We start from the raw sequence: 27751 nt of genomic DNA on the forward strand, positions 1-27751 counted from the left end.
ACTCGGCGCATAAGCGCAGATGACAGTCAGGACCCGTTCCCCGACCCTAAGGCGCAGGGAACAAACCCTCTCGTCCACCGGGAAAATCCCCAACGTACCGGCAGCAAACCGAGGGGATATTAGGATACCCACCCCAGCCCGCCGCCTCTCACCAGGGGCAACTCCAGACTGAGACAGAGTCCAGCCCCTCTCCAGGAGACTGGTTCCAGAGCCCAAGCCATGCGTAGAGGTGAGCCCGACTATATCTAGCCGGTACCTCTCAACCTCACGCACTAACTCAGGCTCCTTCCCCACCAGAGAGGTGACATTCCATGTCCCTATTGCCAGTCTTGGCAGCCGGGGGTCAGTCCGCCAGGGCTTCCGCTCCTGGCCGCCACCCGGCACACAATGCACCCGACCCCTATGGCGCCTCCTGCGGGTGGTGGGCCTGCGGGAGGATCGTCACGATGGACAAAAGGCAGAGTGAAACTGGATCATCTTCTCTTTTTTTTTTTTTTTTTTTTTTTGGCCTGTCCCGTTTGGCTCTTTTGCATCAGAATTGTTGTCTAAAGGCAAAGAAAGATGCCCAACGGATTTACTTTACCAAACTGACCATCCCAGCCTTGCCGTAATGGTCCATTTGATTCACCTTTTATTGTTTATTTTATTTTCACTTAATGAATACGGGACAGACTTGACTGGGGGAAAGAAGGGGAGAAAGAAAGAGGGAAAGAGAAACAGCTGAGAAGAGGGACGGGGGAGAAGGGCAAAAGACAAAAACCAACAGAACGGGCAGAGAAAAAAAAATGCATATATCAATCACCTGGGTCACCTGCTGAGAAAGAAAAAAGAAAGCAAGCAGAAGAGAACAAGAGTAATAGAATAAACAACATCACAATGATATCTGGGAATATGACAGTAAATACTAAATGTTAAACATTATTGTGCAGCACATAAGATCAACAGAACACAGTGTGCTTTGAGGTAGGAGCCAAAAAGGGTGTAGTTTGTGGGTGTGATCACCCGTGTGTACACCTGTGAGCATGGACGCGCTTGTTTTTTGTTTTTTAAAAGGTTCCTTCATGTAATAATCTGCTAGAGGGTGTGGGGGGGCCACAGCCCCATCCTCCAGGGCGTTAAGCAGGTGTGGAGGAGATCAAAACTCCAGACATCCAGAGGCCCCCAGAACACAAGAGACCAAGGAAGACCAACAGAGGGGCAGCTGCGCCACTGTCCCGGAAAGAGCTGAGGAGAGTCCCAGATGAGGGCTCACTCAGCAGCCGCGGAGCAGAAGCCAGGGGGAGTTGCAGTGACGCGCCCGTGAGCTCCGCCGGCAGCCAGCTGCGCCTGAGTGACCGAGCCCCAGGCCGAGAGGCTGGGGGCACCCCACCTCCGAAGTGGCCCGAGCGAGCCCCAGGCCCCGATAAGCGGCCGCCAAGGAGTGAGCCGGTGTGTACCTGGACGCCCATCCCCGGACACAAAGAACCACCAACGCACCGATGTCTGAGGGGGTCCGCCACTGGCAGGGGAAGTGGTGGTAGGGGGAGATAGGCCTCCAAACCTTGGAGGGCCTAAGATGTCCCCAGAGAGGTGGCGTCTGACACCCAACCTGACATATAGACACAGACATACAGGCACACACAGACACAAACATCCATTCCCACCCTCATGCTCTCATATGCACTTACTCCACACTCAACCAACGTGGAGACAGACATAAAGAGACGTTGTACACACGATCACACTCCCCAAGCGTACTCTACAAACCGGGTCTAGGTGCCCCCGCCCCTGGAGGGGGGAACTGCACCCAGACCCAGGTGGTGTTTCCCTTTTCCCTGCGGTGGGGGGAGGCAGACCGCCCCGACTCCGCAGCAGCAGGAAGGCTCCACACTCCAGACCGCAGTCGGACGGCCAACTCCTCCTCCTAGTCCTAGCCCCCCTGCTCCAGCAGGTCGCAGAGAACGGGGGTGAGAGAAGACTCCGAACCTCCCTCCACCCGCTCATTGTAGTGTTGATGCATGTGTGTTCTAAGGTGCATTTAAAACCCAGGAGGGCATGGAGCTACCTGCCAGAGAGCAGCAGGTAAGCGCATGGTCCCTCCTGCTAGCCCTCAATGTCTACGTGTATTTAAAATTGAGAGGTGGGCAACGACGCCAGGGGTGGGGTGTACACCCTGATGGTACTTTGGACTCCGTGTATCGTGCCCACCCCCAAGATCCTATATGTATGTGTAATGAGAGTGTGAGTAATGTGAATGTCTAAGTTGTGGGATAAAATTGAGGCAGAGGCAGCCAGAAGGGGACAGAGGGGGGGGGGGGGGGGTAGCCTCCTCTGCACCCTGGTGACATACCCCTACTCCAAGGCCCTGCATGTGTGGGTGGTTGTGGTGGAGCGGGAAGAGGGAGGCAGCTGGAGATGGGGAGGGAAGGAAGGGAGGGGCAAGTGACCCCTCCCTGGGGCCAGCTCCCCCGCTGACCCCAGTAGGCACCCCCATACTCCGCGACCCGCCAGGGAAAGGGGGCCCAGGCACATCCAGACCGGGCCCAGTGCAGCAGCGCCGCCCGGCCCCACAGAGCCCGGGACAGTCCACCCAACAGCACCACAGAGAAAACTGCACCCACCCCACCATCCACTCATCTTCCAGACTACATAAGACAATAAACACCCAGGCTGAGATCTTCCTCCACCTCTCCTGTATCTCCCCCTCCTGCAGAGGGAGCTCCTGAGGAGAGGAAAGCTCCTGCAAGATGTGACCATCTCCCCCACCAGTTGAAGAGCCCCCCAGGTGGCTCGACGCACCGGCGGCACCCTGCTCCAGGGCTGGGCCCCCATGCACCCACCCGCCCACAACCCCGGCAACACACCAACCAGGACCCAAGCCCCCGAGGCCCGGTCCAGGCCCCAGCCCAGAGACGGAGCGCCCCCAGAACCTCACGCCCATCCTGGACCCACCCAGGGGCAGCCAGGCTACCAGGTCAGTAACCCACGTCCGTCAGCACAGACCCTCCCCTAGCCCCGCTGCACGCAGCCGCGAGGAAACAGTCACCGGAGAGCCAACAGAGCCCCTAACCGGACATGACCGCTACCCCGGGTTGAGCCCCCCAAGGAAGATGCCTCCGGGGAACCCCCCGACGCCCTAAGCCTGTCCCTACCCCCACACCAATCACAACAGTGAAGGCGGGACCAAACTATGACCCCCCACCCCCACTAGGTGATGGAGCTGATCAAAGGGGCCCAGAGCAATTGATCTGATGTGGTGGCAGAGGCTGTATCAAGACTAATGTAATCTAATAGATAATTTCTATATTGGTTATAATTAAGATTATTTTTATTTTTCCAGTTCATGAGGACTGTTTTCTTGGCTATGCATAGGGCAGTGAAAACCATATGGGCGATATTCTTTTCTGAAGTGACATTATCTAAGCTGCCCAACAAACACACTAAGGGGGAAGTTGGAATGTTACATTTCAGACACTTCGATAAGTCTTCACATATCTCGCGCCAAAACTTCTGAACTGGTGGACAGAACCAAAGAGCGTGGATGTAATTGTCCGGTGAATTGGTTTGGCAGTGTGAGCAGTTGTTGGTAGACGTAAAGCCCATCTTGAACATCCGATGACCTGTATAGTGCACTCTATGTAGTATTTTGTATTGAATTAATTGAAGACTGGGATTTCTAATTAGATGAAAGGTTTTTAAGCAAGTCTGAGACCAGAAGTTTAGGTCTAAGTTAACTGATAAATCCGCTTCCCATTTTGCAATAGGAAGTGATATTGATTCATCTGTTTTAGAAAGCATTCTGTATATTTTGGATAGTAATTTGGGGGTTTTAAGAGTAAGAAATTGAACCACACTTGGTGGTGTTTGTAGTTCAACTTGACCCGGTTTAAATTTCTTTTTTACTATGGATTTAATTTGTTGATATTCTAAAAATCTTTTCTTGTTGATCCCATATTGTGTAACTAGTCTGTCAAATGGAATAAATTCTGTTCCTTCTAGTATATGTTCTAAATATTTGATTCCTTTATCACTCCAATCTGAAAAGTTTATCATATTATTGTTTTGTAATATGTCAGGGTTGTTCCAGATAGGTGTACGTTTGCATGGGATTAATGAAGACGCCGTCAATTTTAGAAACTCCCACCATGCTGTCAGAGAAGAGCTGATGTTGATGCTTTTAAAGCATTCATGTCGTTGGATGTTTGAGCTGATAAATGGTAGGTCTGAGATCTCTAGATTATTGCAGAGTGCTTGTTCTACATCTAGCCAAGGTTCATCTAAGAGGGTGTGTTTTAGCCATCCTGAGATAAACTGAAGCCTGTTGGCTAAGAAGTAGTGCTGAAAGTTAGGTAGTTCTAATCCTCCTTTATCCTTGGTCTTTTGTAGTGTTTTTAAGCTTATACGTGGGGGTTTATTTTTCCAAAGGAATTTGGACATACATGAATCTAGAGATCTGAACCAATCTTGTGGCGGTTGGATCATCTTCTCAGCAGTAAGAGGAACAGGAACCGACAGCTGAGCCAGATTTAATTTCACCGTCACTGGAAATGAGTCTTATTCATTTTTGAGCCTCTGTAATAAAGAGCTGTTTTTCTCTGGACTGTCCTCATGTGTATAACACAAAACTGTGTCGCCACATGGGGTCAGCAGCAGGAAAGTTTCAGGTCACCAGAGATAAGGTCCAGCGTGAACTCTCGATTTGAACTAGACAGAAATCACACATCAGGCGTGACTCGCTTCCTTTCTCCTGTTAACTGTCTGTGAAGTTTGCTTTATTCTCTAGTGATAAGATTTAGAGATGCACAAAATGCACAGTCAAAAGAAAATCACTTAAAAGATGCAGTTTATGCAGAAAAATAAATCTGAGCTTCAGTTCGATGATTGAGTCTAAATCTGAAGATCAGAATGAAAGAAAAGAAACATCCGTACAACACTGTGTCAGCCGTTATGTGATTTGTAGTTTAATGCACATTTACATCTAAACTCAGAACCACAGAAGCAGGCCAGTAATCTGATGAAATGAACATGTTTATGATGCAGAATGTCACAGGTCGTCTGTATTATTCACCATCAGTCCATCCATCCGGTCCATTCTAGCGATTACATTCGCTGTGGCGCCACCAAGTGCCGACAAGTGTTCAGTGCAAGCCAGGGCTTTCTCCGATGTCTGAGGACTTAACCAGACTCGGATCGGTCTAAACTACCAGACGAGAAAAGAATAATAAACATCTGTTCATGTGTGTCAGTGCGTGTCCTCACTGGAGGATCTCCCTGCTACAGAGAACACAGAGACACCGAGGAGTGATTGGACAACCAGAACTCAGGATACACAGGTTCAGTGAATGTGGTGTTGAAGGTGTGGAGGTGGATCAGTGAGTCAGAGGAGATTCTGTAGAAGGACAGCATGCCAGCAGGCCAGTCCACGTACACTGCTATTCTGTCGAGGACAGAGGAGGAGACGCGTGTTCCTCTGTTATTGTGCATTGCATAGAACCCAACATGAGAGCACCTTAGACTCCACGAGTAGTTATTGTCTCCAAACCGAACCCTCTGGAAAGTGTTTCTGTTTTCTCTGTAACTCACTGCTATGTCAATCACTCCTTCCCACTCCACCTCCCAGTAACAGCGACCAGTCAGTCCACTGGTACACACCATTTGCACAAAGGAGTGAAACCTCTCTGAGTGAAAGGGATATGGCTGCTCTTCCATCACACGTGTCAGCTTCCTGTTGTTGTCAGATAGTTTGAGGTTTCTGTGTAATGTATTTGTGTCCGGTACAAGTGCACAGAAATCTGATGGAGAGAGGAAACAGCAAACGCTTTATCGTCTGAAGCTTTTACGTGCTGCTTTATTCACACGCTGACTGTTAATAAGAGGAAAAGTTAAGGAGTTTATTGTTTGGCTCTCCAGTCAGACTGAGAATGAATGCACACACACACATTTCTGATTTAAATAAGTGAACACACACTCACACTTCTTTAGACCGGGTCTCAGCCTCTGCTCTCCACAATGTTCCAGCCTGGAGGAAGAAACAAAGTCTGATTAATATTAGGGTTGTCAAAATCAACGTGGATTCGTCACGATTAATCCGATTAAAATTTTTAACGCAATTAACACATCTGCAGCGCTGAATGACTCAAAATCCCTGAAATGTCTCTGTCAGCGCATTTGGGGCAGTTTGTCCAAGTAGAGTTACCTTTGCACATGTGCAGTAGATCTGGTAGTGACGGGCAGCAGAACCAACCAAATCAATATGGATGATGACAAACAGCACACTGGCCCTCTTGTGGGAAATTTGAGTATAAAAAGCAACAAGACGGAGCAGTCGACCGACATAAAGTATTGTGCACATTGTGCACAATACTTTATGTATTCTCAGCTTAGGGCGATCGTGGCTCAAGAGTTGGGAGTTCGCCTCGTAATCGGAAGGTTGCCGGTTCGAGCCCCGGCTCGGACAGTCTCGGTCGTTGTGTCCTTGGGCAAGACACTTCACCCGTTGCCTACTGGTGGTGGCCAGAAGGGCCGATGGTGCAATATGGCAGCCTCGCTTCTGTCAGTCTGCCCCAGGGCAGCCGTGGCTACAACTGTAGCCTCCACCAGTGTGTGAATGTGTGGATGACTGGGTGTGTAAAGCGCTTTGGGGTCCCTAGAGGGGACTAGTAAAAGCGCTATACAAATACAGGCCATTTACCATTAAAACATTAACGCGGAGCTTACATTAGTCAGAGATGCTGCTAGCACTTTGGCTAGCGCGTCCCCTCATAGAGCGTCGGGAACTCAGTAAGTCTACCTCGGACAAACTGACTGACACAATTACCAAGTGAATTGCAACAAACTGCAGATCTATTAATATTGTTGAGGACACAGGCTTTACAAAGGTGTTGCAAGTTGCCTCTCAAGATGCATTTCACAAGTCTCCAACAAGAAGCACAATAATGTCAAAAATTCATCAGCTGCATGAAACTGAAAAGGAGAAAAAGCACAAGCCTTTAGCTTTAGCTGTAGCCAAACACGTCGCCCGACAGGAGACTGCTGGACTTCTGTCAGTAACAGTAAGTATCTTGGTGTTACTGCTGCTGGGAAGTAAAGTCATTTGCATTGAGAATAATGAAGACAGAGGAGAGGAGAGTTTTTGATCTTAGTCAAAAATCTATCCATCAGCTTCAGCGTGTTGTGATATTATTCTGTTATTATATGTTACCTTATATATGTAATCAAAGTAGTTGAATTAGAATACTGCTGTAGATCATATTATACCCTTTAAAATAGAGTGTGTGATCTGTATGTAGTTTAGTTCTCATTATACTTTTGAGTTAACAGAACATATTCACATATTAGTTCATTAGATAAATGTGCATCACTCTGTATCCTTGATCTGCTGGGAATGTGTTACACTGTTTTCTTGACATGCTTAATTGTTGAATCATGAAAAGAAGGTTGTAAGCAGGAGACTCTGTGTCTAAAGACAGGGGAGATAGATAGACCACATTCCACACCCCCACCTTACAGAAAGCAGAGAAACAACTGCCGAGGTCATAACTTAGGCGCTGTAACAGAGAAAAATGTGATGTTTTGGCTTTTAGGACTAGCTGGGGGCCACTAGAGACTATAAAAAGCTGAGCAACCCGTCACCATTTTGAGACATGTGCCTGACCCTCTGGTAGCATCTCTCCCGTCCGGACGTTGTAATGCTCTTATTGTTGAATTGTATGGAAATAAATGATTGTTGATTGAGCATTTATACACCGAGTATTGTCCTTCCTTCAGCCCAAAGATTCAAAGAACTGCGTGTTTTCAACAGTGTCCAGAACTCTGCTGCTCGTATCATCACCAGGACTCCTTCTATGCACCACATCACTCCTGCTCTGCAGCAGCTTCACTGACTTCCAGTTAAATACCGCATCAATTTCAAGATACTTTTGTACACGTTCAAGGCTATCCATCATCTCTCGCCTTCATACCTCTCTGACCTGGTTCAGCTCACCATCCCTTCTCCATGTCTCACATCCTCCTCCTCTCTTTCTCTTTCCGTCCCTTCCCCCAGCTAGCCACCGTGGGGCGCAAGGCTTTCTGCTGCTCTGCCCCCTATCATCCCTTCCTCCTGAGATAAGAAACATCACTTCCCTCCCTCTTTTTAAATCCAGACTCAAAACTCACCTGTTCACATTAGCCTATTCCACATACATTTGTCCATCCTGCTACTTTAATTTATTTTATTTATTTGCTCAACGTTTTATCCTTATTATGTTTGTTCCTGTTATTGCTTGTGTACAGTGTCCTTGAGTGTTTTGAAAGGCGCTTTCTTAAATAGAATGTACTATTATTATTATTATTGTTATTAATAATAATACCAAGTACCGAGGTAGTGAGTAACTATGTAAGCTGATAACTAACCTTCTCAGTTATTTTGCAGCAGTGTTGAAAACATGACTGAAATTAATGTAATGAGTGAGGACAGGGACTCAGCTCATCAGTTTACTGTCAGTCTGCACTGTTGGAGCAGACGGTGAGTTGAAAGGCGTCAGCCTGCCAGTGTGCTGTTCATACCAGAGAGTTTCAAGTCTCCACTGAGGATCCTTCAGCCCAGCAGAAAGAAGCTTCACTCCTGAGTCTCCTGGGTGATTGTAGCTCAGATCCAGCTCTCTCAGATGGGAAGGATTGGAATTCAGAGATGAGGCCAGAGAAGTACAGCCCTCCTCTGTGATCTGGCAGCCTGACAGCCTGGAGACAGACAGACAGACACACACACACACACACACACACACACACACACACACACACACACACACACACACACACACACACACTATATTAGCTTTTATTTTTCAATCGTTATTTTGTTGCAACTTAAAAATATAAAAAATAATGAAAGGAGTATCTGTGTATGAGTTTGTCTTAGTATAATGGTGAAAATGCTAATACAGAACTAAAGGATAGGATTTTTTCTCTATATATTTACATAATATATAATAAGTGGATTGTATATCAAAATAAATGCACACAACATGAATATACAGGGTGGGCATTTATATGGATACACCGTAATAACATGGGAATGGTTGGTGATATTAAAGTCCTGTTTGTGGCACATTAGTATATGTGAGGGGGCAAACTCCTCAAGATGGGCGGTGACCATGGTGGCCATTTAGAAGTCGGCCATCTTGGATACAACTTTTGTTTTTTCAATAGGAAGAGGGCCATGTGACACATCAAACTTATTGGTAATGTCACAAGAAAAACAATGGTGTGCTTGGTTTCAACGTAACTTTATTCTTTCATGAGTTATTTACAAGTTTCTCTTTGTTCACAGCCATTGACATGTCGAAGAGGTTAACACGTGAGGATCGAAATTGTGTTGATATCTGGTGAACGCAGTAACCGGGTCATTGCAGCAGATTTCAATGCAAGACACCCTACGAGACCACCCGTCTCCCATGCTACAGTTAGCAAACTGCTTGCTAAGTTTCGTGAAACTGGTTCAGTGTTGGATTTGCTAAGAGTGGCATTAGTCGAACATCCCTTTGGCGGATATTAGCTACTCACAAATGGAACCCTTACAAACTCCAGCTACTGCAGCTACTGACCCAGATCAGCGCACAGAATTTGCAGAATGGGCAAAACAGAAATTGGAACAGGACCCTCAGTTCACGCAGAAGATTTTGTTCAGTGATGAGGCAAACTTTTATGTGAATGGTGAAGTTAACAAACAAAACCACCGCTATTGGTCTGACACTAACCCACATTGGATGGATCCCTCCAAGACTGCTGGAACAACAAAAGTGATGGTTTGGTGTGGTATATGGGGTACAATGATAGTGGGTCCATTCTTCATCAATGGAAACCTCAAGGCCACTGGATATTTGAAATTGCTACATGATGATGTGTTTCCTCTTTATGCACTGAAGCTGGCACGTTCCCTGAGTTTTTCCAGCAAGATGGTGCACCACCACATTATGGGTGCCAGGTCTGAGCATTCCTAGATGAACAGTTTCCTGGAAAGTGGATTGGTCGTCATGGGCCAGTTGAATGGCCCCCAAGGTCTCCCGATCTGACCCCCTTAGACTTTTATCTTTGGGGTCATCTGAAGGCAATTGTCTATGGTGTGAAGATACGAGATGTGCAGCACCTGAAACTACGGATACTGGATGCCTGTGCTGGCATTTCTCCTGTGGTGTTGCTATCAGTGTGTGCAGAGTGGGAGAAGAGGGTTGCATTGACAATCCAACACAATCGGCAGCACATTGAACACATTTTATAAGTGGTCAGAAACTTGTAAATAACTCATGAAAGAATAAAGTTACGTTGAAACCAAGCACACCATTGTTGTTCTTGTGACATTACCAATAAGTCTGATGTGTCACATGGCCCTCTTCCTATTGAAAAAACAAAAGTTGTAGCCAAGATGGCCGACTTCTAAATGGCCACCATGGTCACCACCCATCTTGAGGAGTTTGCCCCCTCACATATACTAATGTGCCACAAACAGGACTTTAATATCACCAACCATTCCCATGTTATTACGGTGTATCCATATAAATGCCCACCCTGTACAATAACTAAATACAGATATAGAATACACATTTGAAATTAAGAAATATATACAGGTTATGAGAGCGTGGGGAGGAAAGAACATGATGTGCGCAGTGCTTTTACTGAATCAAGTGTCCAAAGTTATTGTAGCCTGAGTAAATACTCAGGTGTGTCATTGTGTGTTAACTGAGCAGTGAGCAGGGTGAGGGAGCATTGTTTTGCTTTATTTTGTTGTTCCTAGGGCTATGCTTTTCTGGACAGAGATCTCAGATGTTGTTCCTGGATCTGCTGGAGCCACTCACCTAGCTTGGGGGTCCCTGCACCTAATGCTCTGATTACCACTGGGACCACTGTTACCTTCACCCTCCACATCTTCTCCAGCTCGTCTCTCAGCTTCTCATGTTCCTCCCTAATGTTGCTATAAGATAACCTTTATTAGTCCCACACGTGGGAAATTTGTTATGTATGACTCATTATAGCTAAATGTATTAACAACTACTGTGTCCCGTTGGATAGCTGTCACCCTTTTGTCTGTCTCTGGACGTCCCACAGGATCTCAGCTCAGTCATTCTCAACCACTCTAGGGGGCATATCCCGATTCAACCTCGGGACGTCCAGGCCATACTCGACACAGATGTTCCTATATGCTATACCAGCGACTTGGTTATGGCGTTCCATGTATGCACTCCCTTTGCATCTCATACCCTGCTGTTATGTGCTGGATTGTCTCAGGGGTATCTTTACATAGCCTCCACCTGGGGTCTTGCCTGGTGTTGTCAGTGTGCTCAGAGGTTATTCCTGTGCTGCCATGATTAGTGCCTCTGTGCTGTTTTTCCATGATGGCTACTGTTCTTTTTCCTCTTGTGTCTGTGAAGGTTCTCAGTCCTCCAGGTCATCGTAGTCTAAGGAGCTTGGAAAGAAAAGTGTCTGGACTTCCTTAACTTCTTAGTTACATTCAGCTGACTCCTCAGGACTTGCCTGACCCTCTGCAGGTACTTGGTGGTTGCAGCTTTCCTAGAGACCTTTTCACGGTTCCAATTTGCCTGTGGTGCCCCAGGTACTTGTGACTGTCCTTACTATCTGGTAATGTAATCTCCTCACTTCTGACTACCTTCCCTCTCTTTGTTACTATCCGACTACACTTCTCTAATCTAAATGACATTCTGATGTCGCTGCTCTACATCCTAGTGGTATGAATCAGTCGATGTCTTCTCCAGTCCTGGCATTCAGCTTGATGTCATCCAAAGAGAGGAGGTGGCTAACAATTGCTCCATTCTGTAGTCGGTATCCGTAGCCTCTCTTGTCAACGATCTGGCTGAGGTGGTTCAGGCCTATGCATAACAGCAGTAAGGACAAAGCATCTCTTTGGTAAATCTCTCACTTTGTGGTGTAATTTGCTTGAAGGTGGCCTAAGGTTCCTGTTGATCTTATATAATTCTAGTACAGGAGCTGAGGCAGGATGGGACTTTTCCCTCCTGATAATCCTTGAGGATTAGGGCTATCAGTTAGCCATTCTGGGTGTGTCTCATCCATTAGCAGCAGGTATATTTGTGCTGCTAGACACATGTGGAATGCTGTTAGCGTCATGTCAAGGGCTGGTACTGTCCATCTCTTCATACTTGAGACTCTTTCTTGGATGTCTCCCACTGTGATGGTTACTGGATCCTGTTCAGGGAGATTGATATGGTCTGCTCTTAGATCCACTAGCCATTGAACATTGTTGTTATAAGTTGAGTCTTCTCCCATATGGTCTTCTAGTATTCCTCAGTCTCCAACTTTGGTGGGGCTGCTCTCAAATTGTTTTCCTGCCATTGACACTACACATCAGTGGAGAACAGTTGGTTTATTCTCCTGGCTTCCAACGTTCTCATATACCTCTTCAAATGGGTAGCTGTGAGTCTTTGCTTAGCAGTTCCCAAGGCCTCAGGTATGGCCAGCTTTCTGTGCTTCTTAGTCACCCATTTCTTAATCACAACTTTCTGCCACGAACTTCTGTGCTATCTTGATTTTGGCTGTTCAAGTTGTAGCCAAGCATCTCAAGAATGTCACCCAATCTAGGAGGGTGGGGATGATGACGACCTGATGGCACCCCCTTGCCGTAGCACTTGTGTTGTACATCATCAATCTCTAAGGAACACTAAACTACCAGTTGTTTTGCCATTGGTCCAAATGTTGGGTGTCAAAGAATGGGTGTCCATAGGATCCACATCCACTTCATGTAACCCTTTGAGCTGGAATTACTTTCCATTCCAACAGGTCCCCATTCTCATCCCTTGTTCACTTATGGATTCTTGTTCCACTTCTCGTCAATGTATCCTAGTTCCTCTGCACCTGACACAGACCTTGTTAATCCAGGTGAAATCTGACATAGGATGTCTTCAGTGCACTTTCTACATGTTTCCTCTTACTATTCAAATCGACATCCCTCCTAAAAACCTTTCTGTGAAACCCATCATACTTAACATTTAGTATTTTCTGGGTCTTAATAAGTTCTCTGAGGTCATCCTTCATATTGTCCAAGGACATCACATAATGACAGTGGAATGGTCAGCTTATATTTCCTCATCTCTCTCATCACCAGCTCCGGAGCGAACTCATCTCTCAGCCCAGTTGTCTCCTCTGTAGCTCGTCAATGATAACAAGTGCTGTTCCATGTAGTATCACTGACATGCTCAGTACCGTAATTTAGTCTTGTGTGTAAACACTGGACTCTAAAATAACAAAAAAATGAAAATCCCAGGAGTAAAAAAGAAGTGACAAATAACAAAGCAACAAAGCATGGAAGAGCTACTGTAACTGCTGTGACTCAGCAAGGCAATTTAGTGGTTAACCAAAGCACTCTCATAGGTATTGAAAGTTTGCAAAGATGCAAACTTACAAAGAAAATAATTAGCAGTTAGGGGTTAGATGTCCTTTGCCACAGTTATTAGTGAATGGATTAGAGCTATATTTTAAAACAATCTTCTCAAATAATCTTAGAAGGTATTGTGAAGGCTGAAGTCAACTCTTGTACTGTTTTAGAGTAACAAAATGAGCCGATTTTGCCAAACATAGTTCTGGAGCAATATATAAAAACAATGACAGTTTCCTCCTGTTTGCAAGGGGTAATCTTCTTACTTGAGAGTCTCTAGTGCACAGTCAGAATCCTTCAGTCCAGCAGAGAGTAGCTTCACGCCTAAATCGCGCAGATCGTTGTTACTCACGTCCAGCATTCTCAGACTTAACACCTGGGAGCTGAGTACCGACGACAATTGGTGGCAGCATTTCTCTGTAAGACCAGTTTGATTCAACCTGATGAAAAAAACAAAATTTCTTGTAGCCTTAGTTTTTATAATCAAGGTAAGTACAAATAGTGCAACAGAGCACTACATAGATATTTCACAATGTGATCTGACCTGAGCGTCTGTAGGTTAAAGTGATGATGAACCATTTCATCAGAGAGTAGTCTCACTCCTGAATCCTTCAGGTCATTGTTACTCAGGTCCAGGTCTCTCAGACTGGAGAACTGGGAGTTGAGAAATAGTGAGAAGTCCTGGCAGCATTTTGCTGTGAGATTGGTTTGATTCAACCTGACAGAAAGCAACGAACAGCAATAAATATACTTGCATTTAATTCAATTCAATTTTATTTATATAGCGCCAAATCACAACATAAGTCGCCTCAAGGCGCTTCATAGATACAGAGAAAAACCCAACAATCATATGACCCCCTATGAGCAAGCACTTTGGCAACAGTGGGAAGGAAAAACTCCCTTTTAACAGGAAGAAACCTCCGGCAGAACCAGGCTCAGGGAGGGGCGGCCATCTGCTGCGACCGGTTGGGGTGAGAGAAGGAAGACAGGATAAAGACATGCTGTGGAAGAGAGACAGAGGTTAATAACAGATATGATTCAATGCAGAGAGGTCTGTTAATACATAGTAAGTGAGAAAGGTGACTGGAAGGAAAAACTCAATGCATCATGGGAATCCCCCGGCGGCCCATGTCTATTGCAGCATAACTAAGGGAGGATTCAGGGTCACCTGGTCCAGCCCTAACTATATGCTTTAGCAAAAAGGAAAGTTTTAAGCCTAATCCTGAAAGTAGAGATAGTGTCTGTCTCCTGAATCCAAACTGGAAGCTGGTTCCACAGAAGAGGGGCCTGAAAACTGAAGGCTCTGCCTCCCATTCTACTTTTAAATACTCTAGGAACAACAAGTAGGCCTGCAGAGTGAGAGCGAAGTGCTCTAATAGGGTGATATGGTACTACAAGGTCATTAAGATAAGATGGGGCCTGATTATTTAAGACCTTGTATGTGAGGAGCAGGATTTTGAATTCAATTCTGGACTTAACAGGAAACCAATGAAGGGAAGCCAAAACAGGAGAAATCTGCTCTCTCTTTCTAGTCCCTGTCAGGACTCTTGCTGCAGCATTTTGGATTAGCTGAAGGCTTTTCAGGGAGTTTTTAGGACATCCTGATAATAATGCATTACAGTCGTCCAGCCTGGAAGTAATAAATGCATGAACTAGTTTTTCAGCGTCACTCTGAGACAGGATATTTCTAACTTTAGAGATGTTGTGCAAATGGAAGAACGCAGTCTTACATATTTGTTTAATATGTGCGTTGAAGGACATGTCCTGGTCAAACATGACTCCAAGGTTCCTCACAGTGTTACTGGAGGCCAAGGTAATGCCATCCAGAGTAAGAATCTGGTTAGATACCATATTTCTAAGCTTTTCAGGGCCGAGTACAATAACCTCAGTTTGATCTGAATTAAGAAGCAGAAAGTTAGCGGCCATCCAGGTCTTTATGTCTTTAAGACATTCCTGCAGTTTAACTAATTGGTGTGTGTTATCTGGCTTCATGGACAGATAGAGCTGGGTGTCATCTGCATAGCAGTGTAAATGTATGCTATGTCTTCTAATGATGCTGCCTAAGGGAAGCATGTATAATGTAAACAGAATTGGTCCTAGCACTGAACCCTGTGGAACTCCATAATTAACCTCAGTGTGTGAAGAGGACTCTCCATTTACATGCACAAACTGGAGTCTATTAGATAGATATGATACAAACCACTGTCCACCTGTTTGCAGTCAGACAGCATTAATTCCTATACAGTTGTGTTTATGAGTTAAAGTATAAACAAACAATGATGATAAATGATAAACATGGAACATAATCCACTGCAGCATTATAATACAACATTTCAGCTTACCTGAGGCTCTGTAGTGTACAGTGAGGAGTCTCCAGTATTGCAGAGAGCAACTTCAGACCCAATCCCTGCAAACTGTTGTTACTCAAGTCCAGTTCTCTCAGATTGGAGGACTGGGAACTGAGAACTGAAGACAAAGCTTCACAGCTTCTCTCTGACAGATTACAGCCACTCAATCTGTAGAGGAAATAGTGATGCTGTTTATATGCTATAAAAAACTACTGTAGTAATTATAAAATGAATAATTATATTATTGTTTGAACAAATTTCCTCATGAGATATGATGACTATTAGTTTTACATAATTTAAATAATTTAACAAAAACTAGCACCTGTGATGCCATTGCAATATCTGGTTATCTGTGCACCTACAGAGCTTTGGTGGAGGCTTTGACCACTGGCAAAAGCCTCAAAAAAGCTTCTTCTGAAGCAGAAGCAGAATATTTCTTCAGGTCAAAAACATGCAGATGTTCTTCTGATGACAGTAAGATGAAGACCAAAGCTGACCACTGAGCTGGAGAAAGTTCATATGTGGAGAGGCTTCCTGAACTTAGATACTGTTGGATTTCCTCTATTAAAGAACGATCATTTAGTTCATTCAGGCAGTGGAGAAGATTAATGTTTCTCTCTGGAGACAGATTCTCACTGAGCTTCTCCTTGATATACTGGATTGTTTTCTGGTTGGTTTTTGACTGACAGTCTGTTTTTTTCAGTAGGCTCTGTAGTTTATCCTGATTGGTCTGCAGTGAAAGACCCAAGAGGAAGCGAAGGAACAAGTCCAGGTGTCCGTTTGGACTCTGTAAGGCCCTGTCAATCGAAATCCTGTGGATCTTCTTTGAAGATGTTTTACTTAAAAGCAGTTGAAGATTGCGCATTGAGGGCTGTGGTGAAAGCATCACATTTTTGTTGCTATTTATAAGCGACATCCTCACATAAAGAGCAGCCAGAAACTCCTGAACGCTCAGATGGACGAAGCTGAACATCTTGTCTTTCCCTTTCCTTCCTCGATCTTCTTTGAAGATCTCTGTGAACACTCCTGAGCACACCGAGGCTTCACTGAAATCAATGCCGCTCTGTCTCAGATCCTTCTCATAGAAGATCAGGTTGCCCTTTTCCAGCTGCTCAAAGGCCAGTTTTGCTAATGACTTAATGTATTGAATGCTCTTCTCTGGGCCATACTTTTCTTTTGTCCGATCAATCTGAAACATCAGGAACTCTGCGTACATCTCAGTCAGAGTCTTGGGCAGCTCTACTCCCTCTCTGGTTTTCAACACATCCTCCAGAACTGTTGCAGTGATCCAGCAGAAGACTGGGATGTGGCACATGATGTGGAGGCTTCGTGATGTCACGATATGGGAGATGAGTTTGTCAGCCTCCTCCTTACCTTTGACTCTCTTCCTGAAGTAGTCCTCTTTCTGTTGGTCGGTGAACCCCCTGACCTCTGTTGTACTGCTGATAAACTCTCGAGGGATCTGATTGGCCGCTGCAGGCCGTGTGGTTACCCAGATGCGAGCAGAGCGTAGCAGTTTCCCATTGATGAGTTTCCTCAGCAGGACATCTGTTTTAGTTGCCTTTGTTACATCGACAGAGCGAATGTCTTCAGAATGAAGGTCGAGATGAAGGCGGCTCTCATCCAGCCCATCAAACACAAACAGAAGTTTGAATTTACTCTTGTCATAGTTGGTGATTCCTGATGACTGAACATCTGTAAAGATGTAATTAAGAGCCTCCTGTGGGATGCCTACAGTTTCTGGGATGCATTCATGAATGAGCTCTGCCAAACTGAACTTTTCTCCCTTCAGAGGATTCAGCTGACGGAAGGTGAAGGGGAAAATCAGATGCACATCTTGATTGGACCTTTGTTCAGCCCAGTCCAAAACAAACTTCTGGACAAGGAAAGTTTTTCCAATTCCTGCGATTCCATTGGTCATCACTGTTTTGATGGGTCTGTAGTCTCCTGAAGGATGTTTGAACATGTCTGTGGGTCTAATAGGTTTCTCTGGCTCTGCTGGCTTCCATACTTTGTCAATCTGCTGGATCTCATGCTGTGTGTTGATATGTACATCATACCCAGCTGTGATGTACAGCTCTGTGTAGATATCAACCAGACACTGTTTATCTTCTGTCCAACCTTCTTGGGTGCACATAAACTTGTCCTGGAAGTTTGATTGAAGTATTTGCTGGAAAAACTTGATGGGGCGAGGCTCTGGTACTGGAACCACCACATCTGTATCAAACATGAGGGGAAAAATACAAAGTGTGCTGTGTATATTTCACGAATACCCATGTTGTTGTTGGAAGCAGTAAACAAAAAGTTCCATAAAGTTAAGCTTTCATTGTTCAGAGGAAGATCAATAATACAACAGCACTGGTAAAAATTTAAAAAAAAAATGTTAAGCCAGAGTTAAAATGTCCTCAGGTTACTGAATTTAGTGAATCCCTGGCCCTGGATCCAGCCCTCTGGATGAAACTACTTGCTAGGTGTAAGGAACCTATGTTGTCACACAGCAAGCAGGTAATGCTCATTATGAGGTGGCCTCACTTCCTTGTGACAATTAAAGCCCACGCAGCAGATGTTGCTGCATTGCAACAGCAGTTTACTTGTGTATTCTCCCCTCTGCCCTCTGACCATCCTCATAAAATACTTCTGTGATCTCAGAAGGACCTGACACAACTCCGTAACTGTGGTTTGTGTTTTTTTATTGTTATCACACAATCTGCTTTATGTCACCTTTTGGGACCTTCCAGTGCACGCTGCCCTGGCTCCAGTGCTCTCCTCCAGCAGCAGCCTCCTCTCCAGGCCTGGTTGCTACTGAAATAGGGAATGCAAAATGCTCACTGGCTGTGCAAAACCAGCCTCCCTGACACCAAACCATGAACCTGCTGCTCCACTCCTCCCCTGCAGCTGAGCCACCAACCACACAGTGCCACCCCCCCACCGCCCAATTTGTGCCGGGGAGCCATCTGGCCTAGCCGGTCTTGAGACGCGGACAGGATGCAATAGCTGCTGTTTAATCCATCTGTGGCTGCACATGCTCACAACCCAATTGGTACCCCAGAAACTATACGTCCCTCCGTCCAACCACACACTTTTTCGGGTTGGCCGTGAACCCCGCCTGCCTCAGAGACTCCAGGACCACTACCACCCGCTGCATATGCTCCGCCCAAGTGTCACTATTGATGATGATGTCTTCTAGGTCAGCTGCAGCATATGCAGCATAAGGACGCAGCAACCGGTCTCTGAGACGCTGGAAGGTGGCAGGGGCTCCGAACAAGCCGAACATTAGTGTAACGAACTGGTACAAACCGTAAAGAGTAGAGAAGGCCCTTTTTTACTTTGACTCTGCAGACCAGGCAATCTGCCAGTAGCCCTCGGTTAAATCCAGCATCGGCATGGGATAAGCATCAAACTGTGACACCTCATTCACCTTGCGATAGTCTATGCAGAACCATATAGATCCATCTTTCTTCACTACCAGAACTATGGGGCTACACCAAGCGATGTGTGACTCTTCTATTACTCCCAGCTTCAAAACCTCCACCAATTCCCTTTGCATGATTTGTCTTCTGTGCTCCAGTAACCTGTAGGGTCGTGAACGGACCATCACGCCAGGCCGCTTGTCAAATTGATGCACCATAACAGTCATACAGCTGGGTAAGGGGGAGAACACATTTGCAAAATGCTGTTGCAATGCAGCAACATCCACAACATCCACATCCACACCTGTGTGCAATGGTCATCACAAATGAAGGGAGGCAGGAATGGTGGAATCTGGAGTCCAACCAACGATCCCAGTTGCGTTCATCTTCGTGAACGAACTTCCGAATCATGGACATTAAGGTCTTATTCAGCCGCTCCACCAGCCCATCATACTGAGGGTGGTAGGCTTAATGCCCTACAATTCGTAAAGCTAGACATCTATGAAGTTCTTTGGTCAGTCAGTATCTTTTTCAGGATACCGACTCAAGAGATGACCTGAAATAGCACCTGTGCCACACTTAGCAGAAATGGTGTGCAGTGGCACTGTTTGTGGATATTGCCTTGCAAATCCACCAGAACTAACACAAAGCGATAGCCGTGTGAAATGGCGCGATGAGGTCCATGCCAATGCGCTCAGGACCTCCATTAATGGTAATGAGTGTAACTGGAGCCGATGGGGTCTCCCGAGAAGGCCCCACTGACTCCTCCGCTGAGCACCACACAGACCTCGCATGTCCCTACCGGCCGCGATTGCATACTGACACACAGTCCAATTAATTTACCGAACCTGGGCCAATCCGTCCGCAAAATTAAGGGGTGCGTCATCCTGCCTGTCACACAGCTTACCATGGCAGGATATTTAAAAGTAAAATGGGAGGCGGACTCTTCAGCTTTCATGCCTCTCTTCGGTGTTGGGTGCTCTCCACTGACTGTGCCAGAATAAAATACGAATAGTAGACAGCAGGAATAAATAACAAACAAGAGAAAGTCACACACTGGAGAACAAATGCTTGGAAGTAGTGCAAAGAAAAGACTCTAGAGTCGGGATTGTTGGGGTGGTGGGTGGAGGATAGTGTTTGTTAGCAGTCTGACTGGCCCAGGGGAAGAAGCTGTTGGTGAGTCTGGAGGTATGGGACCTGACTGGCCTGAGAGGGCAGCGGGTCAAATAGGTGGTGGGCGGGGCTCGCCTGTGATGCCCCTGGTTTTCCTGAGACAGGAGGATCTGGAGATGGCCTCCAGGGGTGGCAGAGGGCAGCCAGTAAGTTATTTGGGAGTTGTTAATGACCCCTGTGCAGCCTTCCTGTTTTCAGTTGTGGCCCCTGAGTACCAAACACGAGGCAGGAGGAGAGCACACTCTCCACTGAGGAGGAGTAGAAGCTTCACACAGGGTAACTATGTGCGAATGCTGTTTGTTGATTACAGTTCAGCGTTTAACACAATAGTGCCCTGCAGACTGTTCACAAAGCTGAGGGATCTGGGACTTAACAGCCGTCTGTGTGCATGGGTGTTGGACTTCCTCACTGGCAGAACTCAGGTGGTGAGGGTGGGCAGGTGCTTCTCCAACAGCATCACCATCAACACAGGAGCACCTCAGGGATGTGTCCTCTCGCCACTGCTCTACTCCCTCTACACTTCAGACTGTGTGGCCACCCATGGCTCCAACACCATTGTGAAGTTTGCTGACGACACAGTGGTGTTGGGTGCCATCTCCAACAACGATGAGGCGGCCTACATGGATGAAGTGAAGAATCTGGCATCGTGGTGCCAGGACAACCACCTCCAGCTGAACGTCAGCAAGACCAAGGAGCTGGTGGTGGACTTCAGAAGGAGTCAGCACAGAGACTACAAGCCCATCATCATCAATGGAGCTCCAGTGGAGAGGGTGCAGTCCTTCAAGTATCTCGGTGTCCACATCTCCTCAGACCTGACATGGGCTGCCCACATTCAGGTCCAGACCAAAAAGGCTAGGCAGCGCCTGTATCACCTACGACAACTGAGGAAGTTCAGGGTCTCTCCAAAGATCCTCAGGACTTTCTATACAGGCGCTGTGGAGAGCATCCTCACACAGAACATGACATCGTGGTTTGGGAACAGCTGTGTGAAGGACCAAAAAGCTCTCCAGAGAGTGATCCGTACAGCAGAACGCTGCTGCAGGATTGCTCTCCCCCCGCTTCAGGACACCTACACCAGGAGATGCCGGACTAGAGCAGATACTGAAGGACCCGTCCCATCCTGGCAACAAACTGTTCCAACTTCTGCAATCTGGTAGAAGGTTCCGCATCTTCCGGGCAAGGACAGAGAGACTCAAGAGGAGCTTCTATCCCCAAGCCATCCGTGCCCTAAACACACACACACACACACACACACACACACACACACACACACACACACACACACACACACACACACACCCTCTCACATCATCCATAAGTGGCTGAGACAGGACTCTCTTCCAGACACTCTAAACACACCGGCACAATGTACATTTCAAATTCCTTTCATTTTAGATATGTTCAGATTCTGTAAAATAGTCAGATTGTCTATTCTTATTTAATTCACTTAATGTACAGAATTCACCTGCTTGCTGCATACATGCTACTACTGCACACTCACCTAATGTATATATCATATATAATGTTCTAATGTTCTTCCTCCCCTCCCTCAGTTAGCAGTTATAGTGGAAGTGAGATAGCAGTAGGACAAGTAAAGATTTTCTTTGTAAACTTTTTACCAAAACCCTTAATATTATTGTCTAAATTTATCATGTGTGTCCAGCACTTTGGGCAGTGGTTGCTGTTTTTAATGTGCCCTATAAATAAAGTTGGCTCAGTTATGTCTTTCAAGACTTCCTTAAATACCCAAAATTCCAAGTTTACCTTCAGGGTGATGAAGACGAGCCTGTGTGTGTGAGAGAGAAGACAAGCTCTGCAACAGGTCATTCCTGCTGATCCTTTCTAGAACCTTTCTGGTCACCTCCACAGCTCCTGGAAGTCTGTAGATCTGTACCATCAGAGTCACGGTGTCCCGCCTTTCTGCTTTTTCCAGCTGACATGCTTTGATTGATGGAAGGCCTTCCAGGCAGCTGTCCTGCTGCAGGAACCACTTAAAGTCATCAAACTCCTTTCCTGTCAACTCCTCCAGAATGTCCAAGAGGTCGACTGACGTCATGAGAGCTCCCTGATAGTCAGACAATAAAAGTCAATTCAATTCAATTCAACTGTTGTTGTGATAAAGTGTGTGTGTATGTATATGTATGTGTATATATAATTCCCCACTCGCCCCTGTGGGCGGTCAATCCTTCCAGCTCGGGTCCTCTACCAGAGGCCTGGGAGCTTGAGGGTCCTGCAGTATCTTAGCTGTTCCCAGGACTGCGCTCTTCTGGACAGAGATCTCCGATGTTGTTCCCGGGATCTGCTGGAGCCACTCGCCTAGCTTGGGAGTCACCGCACCTAGTGCTTCGATTACGTCATGACATCACGACGTCAGTATATATACATATGTATACATATGTATATATATACATATGTATACATATGTATATATATACATATGTATATGTATACATATGTATACATATGTATATATATACATATGTATACATATGTATATATATACATATGTATACATATATATACATACATATCTATATACATACATATCTATATATACATATGTATGTATACATACATATGTATACATACATATGTATGTATACATATGTATACATATGTATATATATACATATGTATTTAGTATTTAGTCAGCCACCGATTGTGCAAGTTCCCCCACTTAAAATGATGACAGAGGTCAGTAATTTGCACCAGAGGTACACTTCAACTGTGAGAGACAGAATGTGAAAAAAAATCCATGAATCCACATGGTAGGATTTGTAAAGAATTTATTCGTAAAGTAGGGTGGAAAATAAGTATTTGGTCACCTCAAACAAGGAAAATCTCTGGCTCTCACAGACCTGTAACGTCTTCTGTAAGAAGCTTTTCTGTCCCCCACTCGTTACCTGTATGAATGGCACCTGTTTGAACTCATCATCTGTATAAAAGACACCTGTCCACAGCCTCAAACAGTCAGACTCCAAACTCCGCCATGGCCAAGACCAAAGAGCTTTCGAAGGACACCAGGAAAAGTATTGTAGACCTGCACCAGACTGGGAAGAGTGAATCTACAATAGGCAAGCAGCTTGGTGTGAAAAAATCAACTGTGGGAGCAATCATCAGAAAATGGAAGACATACAAGACCACTGATAATCTCCCTCGATCTGGGGCTCCACGCAAGATCTCATCCCGTGGGGTCAAAATGATCATGAGAACGGTGAGCAAAGATCACAGAACCACACGGGGGGACCTGGTGAATGACCTGCAGAGAGCTGGGACCAAAGTAACAAAGGTCACCATCAGTAACACACTACAACGGCAGGGAATCAAATCCCGCAGTGCCAGACGTGTTCCGCTGCTGAAGCCAGTGCATGTCCAGGCCCGTCTGAAGTTTGCCAGAGAGCACATGGATGATACAGCAGAGGATTGGGAGAATGTCATGTGGTCAGATGAAACCAAAGTAGAACTTTTTGGTATAAACTCAACTCGTCGTGTTTGGAGGAAGAAGAATACTGAGTTGCATCCCAAGAACACCATACCTACTGTGAAGCATGGGGGTGGAAACATCATGCTATGGGGCTGTTTTTCTGCCAAGGGGACAGGACGACTGATCCGTGTTAAGGACAGAATGAATGGGGCCATGTATCGTGAGATTTTGAGCCAAAACCTCCTTCCATCAGTGAGAACTTTGAAGATGAAACGAGGTCTTCCAACATGACAATGATCCAAAACACACCGCCCGGGCAACAAAGGAGTGGCTCCGTAAGAAGCATTTGAAAGTCCTGGAGTGGCCTAGCCAGTCTCCAGACCTCAACCCCATAGAAAATCTGTGGCGGGAGTTGAAAGTCCGTGTTGCTCGGCGACAGCCCCAAAACATCACTGCTCTCGAGAAGATCTGCATGGAGGAATGGGCCAAAATACCAGCTACTGTGTGTGCAAACCTGGTAAAGACCTATAGTAAACGTTTGACCTCTGTTATTGCCAACAAAGGTTATGTTACAAAGTATTGAGTTGTATTTTTGTTATTGACCAAATACTTATTTTCCACCCTGATTTACCAATAAATTCTTTACAAATCCTACCATGTGGATTCATGGATTTTTTTTCCACATTCTGTCTCTCACAGTTGAAGTGTACCTCTGGTGCAAATTACTGACCTCTGTCATCATTTTAGGTGGGGGAACTTGCACAATCGGTGGCTGACTAAATACTTTTTTGCCCCACTGTATATATACATATGTATACATATACATATGTATACATATGTATATGTATACATACATATGTATACATATGTATGTATACATACATATGTATACATACATATGTATATATACATATGTATGTATACATATGTATATATACATATGTATACATATGTATATATACATATGTATGTATACATATGTATATATACATATATATACATATGTATATATATACATATTAGGGGTGCAACGATATTCGTATCGATATTGAACCGTTCGATACAGTGCTTTCGGTTCGGTACGCATATGTATCGAACAATACAACATTTGTAATTTATTTTATCAATTTTCCTTCTGACGATGCTGTCTGTGTTGAGCGCTCAGTGAATCTGTGTTCGACTACTCCGCCTAGGCTGCACTGTCCAGCGCAGATCCACTGAGCGCTCAACACAGACAGCATAGTCAGAAGGAAGAGCGCAGGGCACCTCCCCCACCCTCATTCAGATCTGGCGTTTGGAATTATTTTGGTTTTCATGTGACGTATGACCCTGAAGGTAAGCGAGTCATGGACTAAAGTAAAACAGTATGTTTGCCATGCAATGCTCAATTACATTGGTGTGAACTAGTGTGCTAGCGCAGTTAGCTCGTTAACGTGTTGGCCGTCTAGCCCCATGCACGGGGCGATCGGCGGTAGCTCGTTAACGGAGATTTGCCGTGTTGTGGCGTTAAGGTCATTTCAACGAGATTAACCTGAAAGCACTAGCGGGAACACAACGAATATGACTGCACATTTACGCCGACATCATCCTAGTGCAAAGACAAAAACAACAAGCATGCTACTAACTTTAGCCGAGTCATTTAGACAGCTGTTAGCACATGATTCTCCTTATGCTGCTGAGAATATAGCCCAGAAGAAGCGGATAGTATAGCTTTTATTTTGGAAAGAGCCATTTCTCTGTAATAAACTCTCTTTTCCAAAGATGAGTGATTCCTCAATCAGATACAGGGCTCGCAATATCGCTAGCCCGACGTCCCGGGGCTAGCGATTTTTTCAGTCGGGCTACCAAAATCTATCTCTGCCCTGCCCGTCGGGCTATTGTAGGAAAAATATATGTCAATGCTTTTGCATTCTTTCAGAAATGTAGCTGGGTAATTATGTCATTGGCATCGGTGAGCCACTGTCAATATGTGACATATTGAAGTCGCGTTTGAATTTGCGCTCGTTTTTTTGCTTTCACTTTGCAATCGCGCGAACTGTGTATAGAGAGCGACAGCACTGATCTGTGAGTGATGATAATTTGTGCACCAATTCCTCTGACATCGTCTTATTAATCGTTAGCTTACTATGCAAACATGACAAGTGAAATCTCCCGCAGCTTAAACATGTGAGAGGTTGATCGCGCAGAGAATCGCTGAGCTTATGTGAGTCCGTGTGTAAAAGCAGCAGGATATATATTTTAGTTCTGCTGAGCCAAATAAGACAGGTCAGGGTGAAGAAGTGACAGCCAAAGAAAAGCTTACCACAAAACGGAGAAGTTATGACAAATCAGACTATAAGGCAAAAAGAAAGTGCAGCTTTATGGTTTCATGGACAAAAGAATTTCTGTGGCTGCGATATGATGAGCTAAATAACCAAGGCTGCACATAAGTGGTCCGCAGGTGTGCATTCGCTGTCAAAATAAAAAACACGCACAAGGGTTAGGGTTAAATTTAAAAACTGTACTTTTGAGTTAAAATATATATTTATAATTTTAATAAATGACAAATTAAAAATGCATGAACATATTTTTTGTATCGAAAAAATATCGAACCGTGACACCAAAGTATCGAACCGAACCGTGAATTTTGTGTATCGTTGCACCCCTAATACATATGTATACATATGTATACAGGATCATTGGAGGCCCTCTCCCACCCATGTCCCAACTCTACCACAAACACATCATCCGACATGCGAACAGCATAGTGAAGGACACTTTCCACCCCTCACATGCACTGTTCTCCCTCCTTCTATCTGGCCGACGATTTCACAGCATCAAAACCGAGACAAAAAGACACTGCAAGAGCTTCTTCCTACAAGCAGTCAGAGCCCTAAACTCACTACCACCAAACACAAACACCTTTACAAACACCTTGCAATACTCATCAGAAGACTCAAAAACAACACAAACTTCCACAAATCCACTACAAACTGGACCTGGGAACAATACGCTTACTGCACACTCAGTCACATAGTTACTGAACACACATCTAAATTATACTATATTTGCACATTTTGCATCTTGCACATGTCTTCGTCCTGTCTCGTCTACAATATCCTGACTCATAACTTGAACCTGATATTTAATACCACTGCACAACATCTCACTTTACTTTAATGGCACAATCCACTTTGTATTGTCTCATTCCTGTCTTGGTTTATTGTACATAGATATAGTTGCTAATAGTACCTTTTTATCTCTTAACTTAACCCAAATTTAGCGATTTATTATTTATTTGTAATTTCTAGTTTCATATCTCTTGCACATAGATTATTTATATTCTTAGAATATATTAAAAGAAGAATATAAATAATCTATCTCCATTTTTTTTATAAATGCACCATGCATTTATATGAATGGCATTTCGGTACGCTGTATACTGTGTATATTGTTGCATTGACAATAAAGACCTTAAATCTTGAGTCTTGGAAGGCAGCTCTGAACACCACATCCAGAACACCTTGGATTTCGTACAGAGGGTGAGAGATGTCGTTAGGGAGTCAGATGAAACAATGGTCTCGTACAATGTTACATCTGTCTTCACTTCCAGTCACTGAAAAGGGAAAGACCATCTCTGAATCGAGGAGGGGGCCTGAGGGTACATCTGTCACCATGTTACAATGCTGTGATTGCAGCCATTCCCTGACTCTCTGTGAGTGGGACTCATGGTTATTGATCAGTGATCTCTGATCAATGGGCTACTCTATAATACAGTCAGCTGCACTGATAGCAATGTGGAATTGCACATATAGGAAGTGGAGTTGTTTTGCCCCCTTTCTCTAAAATTCTCAAAAACTGTACTGTTTACATGAAAATACTTACAGTATTACTGGCGTCTTTTTCCTTTAAATTACTGTGTAGACAACCAATACTTAGTAAAATACTTACATGACAGATTCAGAAAAATGACACCATAAATCACAGAGAAGTATTCACACATATGGTAATGAAGGTAAATACAAGTATTCAGTAAAGTATGTTAGAGTATGATGCT

At 45.0% G+C, this 27751-nt stretch overlaps 1 protein-coding gene across 1 annotated transcript in view; it reads right to left on the minus strand.

The window, feature by feature from the left end:
• Positions 1–4805: 4805 nt before the first annotated feature.
• The window catches only part of LOC146708628 (NACHT, LRR and PYD domains-containing protein 3-like), a 23220-nt gene continuing 274 nt past the window's right edge, over positions 4806–27751 (minus strand). The window contains exons 2-9 of the mRNA XM_085460540.1: positions 22056–22356; positions 16071–17925; positions 15703–15876; positions 13905–14078; positions 13627–13800; positions 8527–8700; positions 5952–5998; positions 4806–5771 (exon numbers count right to left, since the gene is read on the minus strand). Of these exons, the coding sequence (XP_085316666.1) occupies positions 5254–5771; positions 5952–5998; positions 8527–8700; positions 13627–13800; positions 13905–14078; positions 15703–15876; positions 16071–17925; positions 22056–22347 (3408 nt within the window). The 5' untranslated portion in view covers positions 22348–22356 and the 3' untranslated portion in view covers positions 4806–5253. The remainder of the gene's footprint in view (positions 5772–5951; positions 5999–8526; positions 8701–13626; positions 13801–13904; positions 14079–15702; positions 15877–16070; positions 17926–22055; positions 22357–27751) is intronic.

The sequence above is a fragment of the Copadichromis virginalis genome, linkage group LG6 (assembly GCF_057382275.1).
Source record: "Copadichromis virginalis isolate Kocher_CV1m ecotype Utaka linkage group LG6, C_Virginalis_male_GT1.1, whole genome shotgun sequence".
Classification (NCBI taxonomy): Eukaryota; Metazoa; Chordata; class Actinopteri; order Cichliformes; family Cichlidae; genus Copadichromis; species Copadichromis virginalis.